We start from the raw sequence: 8,230 nt of genomic DNA on the forward strand, positions 1-8,230 counted from the left end.
ATTTTATTTTTTTATGAAGTTTTACCTATCTCGTTTAAATGTAACCACATTTTTATTTATATTTTATCCTTTCATTCTAAAACTTTATCAGATTTAGATTTTCAAAGTGCTCTGATAGTTTTAACCCCGCTATAATTCTTATTAAAACATTGGTTTTCGTATGTCTGATTTCCTCCAAAGCACAAAAGCGTTTTAACTTCTGATTCTGCATGCGACATAATGTGCCTTAAATTAACACTGCCATTATTGTGTCGTCTTAAGTCCCGTTAGTACAATTAGGGGGTTGTAAAACTGAGTTGAGGTGAGATGGCCGCTGCCGAGGGAGAGGAACCAAGGATTGCACCAGTCACCAATGCCAGCATGAGTTTTCTAGGTTTTCATAATCTGATACTACGGTCTGTGCAGCAACATGATCAGATATTACAGTCATGGCTGCAGCATGATGCATTGTGAAGACCTGTCTTCTAAGTACGAGGTTTTTAAAAGTTAAATTAGTTGATTAGATATGGAACAGCATAAGTAGACCAATCCTTGCAATGTAGCAATATTATATTGTGACTAGTACTGGTCTGCCTGCAAGCAAAACGCTGTTTTAAAATGCATTATATAATCAAACATAGATTAGCAATAAAACCTATCTGCATTGTTATCCTATACCACTATAAAAGTCAATGCCAGTAAAGGTTTGAGTGCTGTATCATGCAAGGTCAGGAGGGTGAATGTGGTCAAAGCAGTGCGAGACATGCAAACAGTGCATCTGTCCTTGCATGTCACAGTATCAGGGTACACTGTCGACCTGCAACTATCTTAGGCTGCTAGCGTGAGGAGCACCCTGAATCTAGCCCAGAACAATCCCAAAATAAGTTCAGATACTGGCCACGGATAGATACTATGAACCCTAGGGTTTGTATAGACACTAGCATGCTAACTGAGCTGTGAGGGAGAGGATGCAAACACAATACCTCATTATGTGCACGCAATGTAGGGGAATTACAATGAAGACCAGGAGTCAAAGTTGAAGTTCATTCAATCAGTTGAAGGAGAGTTTACTGAAGACCGAGTTCGCCACACTTCCAAAGGCTGTATAGAGCACACTGGTGCTTATAGTTGTATGGATAATCAGTTGACGTTATTTCTACAAGTTCTTATAAGTTAACAGTACAGATCATTCTAGCAGCATCCGAAAATGGTATTCTGTTCTTTACGCAAATGAGACAAGTTGACATGCTTTGTCCTAAGGATCACAGTTAAATCATGAATTCAGGAAAGACTCACCTCATCTGGGACTTTTTCCTGGAGACTATTCCATTAGCATGGTCACATGCATCTCATAAGAATAAAAAACAACCCCTGCAAGCATATTTTGATAAAACATAGGTGATATAATTTCCCTTTTGGCTGAGTTTTTGTCAGGACTTCAATGGAACAGAACATGAAAACTGAGACCACTGATCCACATAGAGCACTGATAGAAACTACTACACGATTCACTGCCATAGTTTAACATATAGTGATCAATGGTGCTATACATCCTATAAATAATTACACATGCTAAGAATCCATATATGCCAGTGGATACATTTTTGACCTTCATGATCTTAGGCACAGTTGTCTTTACATGTCTTATACAGCTATCATAAGAATAAAGTTCAAACCGACAATTCTCTTTTTACAAAATATGACTCTTGGTTAATTTTGGTTGTACGAGTTAAGTACAAAACAAGTACATATTTTTTCTCTGACTGGAAGCCAGGCTAAATGAGTAAAAACTGTTACTGCATTCCTGACATGGGGTCAGACCCTCAGTCACCTCTCAGATACCAAATACAGACATTACCTGTAACAGAAATACTACAATAGATACACTGGTTTTAAGACAACTATGATTTCCCAATTAATAAAACGATACAAGAAGAGGGATTGTAGGCTAAATCCACCCCCTTCAGCAAAAATATTTGGGAATCCATAAAACAGTTTAAAAGTCCCTACTTCATATCTGAAATCAATGTTAAGTATTTTTCTTAGGCCACCTTTTAGCCAAGCATTAGAATGTCAGATTTATAGGCTTCAAAAATCTGTTTTTCAAACTTGTACACAAGCTCTAATTAAGATTTCTTGAAATAAATGTAAAGCATCCACAATAAATATATTTAATTGCGCATTTTGGCTGTGGACATAAATGATACCTCAAATCATGAGGCGTATTGAGGACAGGTGTGCTATTACTTTTCTAACAGATTGAGAGTGAGAGAGTCCTGGAGTGACCCAAACCATATCAGAATATCATCATCATCATCATACAGCTGCATTGGACATTTTTAACACAACTTGGCATCATGATTGTGACAAGTCAAGAAGCTTACATTTTCTTCAGAAAGTGTAAAAATCTAGTTTTAAGTAAGTGATATGAAATGATCATGGGTGAAATGGGCGTTAACACAATCTGGAATGATTTAATATGTCGGGGCTACTTTAACCACACAGAACTGGCAGTAAATACAGAGACACCGGCCCTGAACGAGTCATGATCTACAAGCTCGGCTATCATATGACTTAATTACTCTGCAGTTTGATCCTGGGGTGCCCCATGATATGAAAAATCCCAGCTGCCTCTGAATCAAATAGCAAAATAATACACAAATTTGGGTTACTTGTTTTGCATTCTGCGTACATTATAATGCATTGTTTGAGTAGAATTTCTTCCATAACTGGAATACAATTCAGGTCGAATTAAAGATATAGACTGGTTTATCGTCTAACTCGGGCATTGCAGGGAACAACAAAAGCTATAGCTGGATATGCACCATCATGACTAGCAATGTGACATTTGACAGTCAGATATACGGTATATAGACAGAACAAAAACTCTCAGTCTGACTCTTGTTGGAAACATTAGGGTGTGTGTACCTCTTTAAAGGACATATTTTCACTCTATAAAGGGGTATGCTATCAGCTCATCTGTGATTGGTCAACACACTGAAGAAACCGGGGGAAATTGGCTGGTTAGAAAGAATGGGGTGTGGTCTCTGCTTGCAGCCGGGGTTTATGCAAGTGATCCTGAAATCATGCGAGTTTCTTGGAACATCTTCAAGACTTCACACTGAAGAGCATTTTGAACATGATACTGAGACACATAATGCCGAGATAAAGTGTAAAATAGTTGCACCCATCAGGCACATAGAGTAGAAATGTTGTTTTAGCTTAAGAGCAGCATATCGTGATTTGATATTGACGAAATATGGCAAGTGACGTCACCTAAAGGAGAGAAGGTACACACCTTACATATGAACAGGAAGTGATGCATACCTATTATGTCATGTCTTGTATCTTTCGTATAATCCATATAATCGACTGTGCTGGCCATGTTAAAGGGATAGTTCACCCAAAAATGAAAACTCTGTCATCATTGACACCCTCAAATTGTTCCAAACCTGTATGAGTTTTTCTGCTGAACACAAAAGAAGATATTTTAAAGAATGTTGGTAACAACCAGACAGTTGACAGTAACCATTCACTTCCAAAGTATTTTTTCCTACTATGGAAGTCAATGGCTTCCGTCAACTGTTTGATTACCAACATTCTTCAAAAATTCTTCCTTTGTGTTCAACAGAAGACATAAGCTCATACAGGTTTGGAACAACATGAGGTTGAGTAAATGATGACAGAATTTTTGTTTTTGGGTGAACTATCCCTTTAAGATTTTAATGTTTATTTTTGTAACTCTTGTGGTATTCTTTTAACAGTACAGATCATTCTAGCAGCATCCGAAAATGGTATTCTGTTCTTTACGCAAATGAGACAAGTTGACATGCTTTGTCCTAAGGATCACAGTTAAATCATGAATTCAGGAAGGGCGGGGCGGCAGTGGCTCAGTGGTTCATGTGGGTTGTCTACAAACCGGAAGGTTGGTGGTTCAATCCTCGGTTCCACCTGACCAAGTGTCGAGGTGTCCATGAGCAAGACACCTAACCCCGGCTGCTCCCGACGAGCTGGATGGCGCCTTGCATGGCTGCCGTCGCCCGTCGGTGTATGAATGAGTGTGTGAATGGGTGAATGTGAGGCAAATGTAAATCGCTTTGGTGGCCATTGGGTCTGTGAAAGCGCTATATAAATGCAGTCCATTTACCATTTTAAAGGATTGAACTATGGATGACTGTAGTGTTGTGTGTTTCTGACAGCATATAAAAACATGAAAAACAGGATTAAGAAAATATTTTGTTTTATTATAAGTCTGGAAAAAGTGCACTGAATAATAATTTAGAGCTGATTTTTTCCCCCTTTGGTCAACCATATGAACATAATGATCATAAATATGAAAAAGCATCCTTCCTCAACACTTTTTACTGCAATCATCTTCTTCCTCTTTCATTCCACTGATATAAATTATACACACACGCTCGTCTCAATAAATTATAACTCTTATGGTTTAAATAAATAGGCTTTCCAAACACAAGACCAAAATCTGTGCTGGCATTAACTGTCCAAAAATCCAACAAACTGGATTAAAAAGAGGAGCAGTTCTTCTCCAGAACTGAAACATTGTAACAATGTATGTGGTTGTAATGTAACTCCTTGTGTCTATTGTGTTTTCAGGTTGCTCTTCTGAGTGAAGTCTGCTGTCGATGGACGCCGGTGCTGTAAAGTTTGTTTGCTCGTTTCTCAAAAGCGTTGACCATCTGTTTGACCACCTCGTCGAAAAATACTGTCGCTAATTGTGAGTGGAGCAGAGATTTGAACTCAAATGACACCTAGAGAGGGGAACAAAGGTTTTTGGGTAAAATTAGCACAATTTGCAAATATTAATTTATGTATTTGTATGATTTGAAATAGCATGCTTTTTTATTTACTTTATTCAACAAGGGCTTTGTACCAGTGTCAATGAGATATTTTGAATTAGTTATTATCTTTATGTAACTGTCGTAGGCCAGTAAAAGCTGTGCGTGTAAACCTTACTCCCCTGGCCTCAAGATTAAGGTTAAGATTTAGTATTTTGTTGTCTTTGTTTTAATTTTTTTTGTCTAAAAAAGTTTTTATTCATTTTTATTTCAGTTTTAGTAACAAATGTTTTTTTTAATAATCCTGCTTTGTACTGATGCTAACATTCATTCAGTTTTGATTCTTCTTCAATGGGTCCTCCTCTAATCTCCCAAATCCCTGTCGCTTTCCTGTGATGTCCATCGCACCACGTCTAATCCGGTGACATTTAGGTCATATAATTCCCTCCAGCACTTGAATGGTTATCATGCCTGTCTTTGTTACTGGCTATTTAAGGAGAACCGGAAAGGCAACCCACATGTGGTAAAAAAAAAGCCACTGATCCGGTCTAATACTTCTGATCACTTTCTGTTCACAACAGGAATTATTGGATTAAACCACCAAAGAGGAGGAACTGGAGTAAAGGAAGTGTCAAACTGATGAATGTAGATTGTAAAAGTGTCTGTTTTTGCTAGTTGCACTACTTACAAAGAACTCCACATTGCATGATTTGGCTTGGCCTGCAGCTCCAGGAGTGAATCGCCACAATGTCTCAAGGTGATTGAAGAGTGTCCCGTCTGTACACAGCGCCTGAAACACATGCACACACTTCAGACAGACGGCCCCAGACAGCTTACTTGGCCAATATGTAAGCTGATCCTATGATACATGGACATGTTGAAGGCTTAAGTCAGATTTACCCTTGTTAAATGAGTATCACTTAATCTAAAGAAATCTAGTTCCAAATCACTACCTATTTTTGTTAAAACAAGAATAATGTCTTCCATTCACAATTGAAACGACTTTCTAATTTCTAAATAGACTCACTCGGACTTGGTGGTTCGGGATGACTGTGACCTCAGAGGTGTAGCGTTCGACGATCGGGGGGAACCCGATTTCAAGTTGAGCTTGCATGTCCCCGTTCCGCCCTCTTGTGACCTTTGACTTCTTGCACCAAGGCACAAACTGCTGGTACTGGTCCACACTGGAAACAACGTTGTACATCTGCTCGGGTGAGTAACTGGAGGGAAAATGAACTTGCGTTACCAAAGATATTATTCAATGAAAATGAATTTAGATTAAAAGTGAAGATTTTATGGTTTTATATCTAGTGGTGTGTACGTACCCAATGCTTCGGCTCTCTAAGTACTCCATTCTCCGTGTTATGAGGGGGGCTGATAAGTTAATGAAGCTCCGGGTGGGCACCACTTGAGAAGAAGCTGAAGGAGGAGGTAAACTCACCCGTCCTGCTGCTAAGATGCCACATGAGCTCAAATGTCTACAGAAGAAACAAACAGTTATTCACTTAACAAAATTAGAATACATTGTCATATGTGTCTAAAGGTTTGTACCATGCAACTTGCATGTTGACAGGTTTGTTCTCTACAAATACGTTGTGACGCAGTGTTTTAAGAAATGTCTGTGTTGACCCAGTAAAATGACGTACATTCTAGTAGTAAAGAGTAGACGATCAATGGTAACCTGTTTCTCGGTTGCATTGCATGGCACGCGGCCAGCAGCGCGCGCACTGGCACTGCATTATTCAAAAGATGAACGCGCTTCGCTTTTAGTAAAAAATAAATCCTTCAGATCTTTCAAAAAGCAAAATTTATATACTGGATGAAAGCTATGATATATTTACGATACAGCACCAGAATATTTGACAGGAAATACTATCGTTTTTTCTTCTGGTAACGTTACTCTTGGTACTTTTCCCTCACAGCACTTTCAGTTTCACCGTCTCGTGACTTCTCACTCCCCCGTGAGTTATTTTACAACAGTTTAGCTGCTCTTCTGCTTTGTTCAACATTCCCACACAATTGAGAACAATTTACAACATAGTCGCCCAATTCAACTGGTTTTCACCACGGCAACCATTTTAAATAAGCACAAGATTTTAAACTATGTTGTACAAACCAAAATGAATCTGGGCTATTTTCTGTTACATTACGCGTTCTTCAGATATATATATATATATATATATATAAGTTATATAAAAAGTTTTTACATTGCAGTTAGTATTGTAGGTCTACAAGTTAAGTAGCCTAATGCGCTTTTACCTGAGGGAGCAGCTGGAGTTTCTCCTCATGACATCGCACGATTGTCTTTCCGACATCTCCAGAGCCCGGAGTAAAAGCGAACTGGCCTTTTTTGCCATTTGTGCTATTCGAAGCTTGTGAAATCACTGAAACTACAAAAAGTGCTCTGCGCAATGCTGTGTCGATGGCCGTAATAACAGGCGGCTCCGCTGTAACTGAGCGAAAGTGGAGAGGTTTACTATTAAGGGCAGAGCTGTAGAGTGACCTTTACAGTCTATGAGAGTGACGCATGAGAGGGGAGGAGTGGAGACTCCCGCAGGTGCTTAGTCGATTATATGAAGTCATTCACCTTCAGGGGTTTCACTCTGGCGAGTCGACTGTCTGGAACTAGCTTTAGGACAGTACGTGGTTCTCAGCCTTTTTGACTCCAAAGCCCTCAGTTGTTCACAATAACATTTGCCCTCGTGACATTTCGGTTGTTTATGATTTACTAGATTAAAGATAAAGATGTTTAAAAATGTTGCTTTACAGTTTCTACACAATATTTTAGAGCTTAGCATAACTAGAAAAAATTATGGGCCTATTAATAAAATGTATAAAAATGCCCATGAGTTATGAGATCTTGAAATTACACAATTAAAAATCAAACTCATATACAGTAGTAGACTAGTAGGCAACTAGGCTACTAGTAGTAGGCCTACAGGTTTGCCAAGACTATGTTGGAAACCAGATGTTGAGAGAGTGAACAAACAAAATTTTTCGATTTAGCCTACACCATATTAAAAGGAAACCCTTACAAAAAAAAAGTTTATTCAAGTGTGCTATTAGTATAGTTCTTTTAAACTATATATAATAACTACTTTTAAAAATAAGAAAGAATACTTTCCGTCTACTTTTTATGTACTTCTCAGAAATATACTTCAAATTGCATTTAAGTATACTGACAGAAAAGTCTACGATTGCTCACTCAAATGTAAAATAACGTGATCATCAAACATTAAACAGCGTGTAAATCAAAACTGCTTAATGTTTCCAAATGAAATGAAGCGTAACATGTGAAGCTTTGGGGGTGTTGGACTCGATCTACTCCATCTGTGTTTTGATCATCGTTCTGAATCTGATCAATGGCAAGTCTTTGACAAAAATTAGATTTTCTCAACTTTTTTGTTTAAAAATTTTGCCTTTTTTTATGAAACTTACCAACATTCAAGTGTTGA

The 8,230-nt window shown here is 38.2% G+C and overlaps 1 protein-coding gene across 1 annotated transcript; it reads right to left on the reverse strand.

Moving 5' to 3' along the window:
• Positions 1–4,202: 4,202 nt before the first annotated feature.
• si:ch73-141c7.1 (coenzyme Q-binding protein COQ10 homolog, mitochondrial) lies at positions 4,203–7,220 on the reverse strand. The gene is made up of 5 exons (XM_056258134.1): positions 7,035–7,220; positions 6,101–6,253; positions 5,803–5,995; positions 5,464–5,565; positions 4,203–4,748 (listed from the first exon to the last, which is right to left on the reverse strand). Exons 1-5 carry the CDS (start codon positions 7,130–7,132, stop codon positions 4,590–4,592), a joined length of 705 nt encoding a protein of 234 aa, XP_056114109.1. The 5' UTR covers positions 7,133–7,220; the 3' UTR covers positions 4,203–4,589.
• Between the last annotated feature and the right edge of the window lie 1,010 nt (positions 7,221–8,230).

The sequence above is a fragment of the Rhinichthys klamathensis genome, unplaced genomic scaffold (assembly GCF_029890125.1).
Source record: "Rhinichthys klamathensis goyatoka isolate OS25496 unplaced genomic scaffold, OSU_Roscu_1.1 h1tg000149l_1, whole genome shotgun sequence".
NCBI classification, from domain to species: Eukaryota; Metazoa; Chordata; class Actinopteri; order Cypriniformes; family Leuciscidae; genus Rhinichthys; species Rhinichthys klamathensis.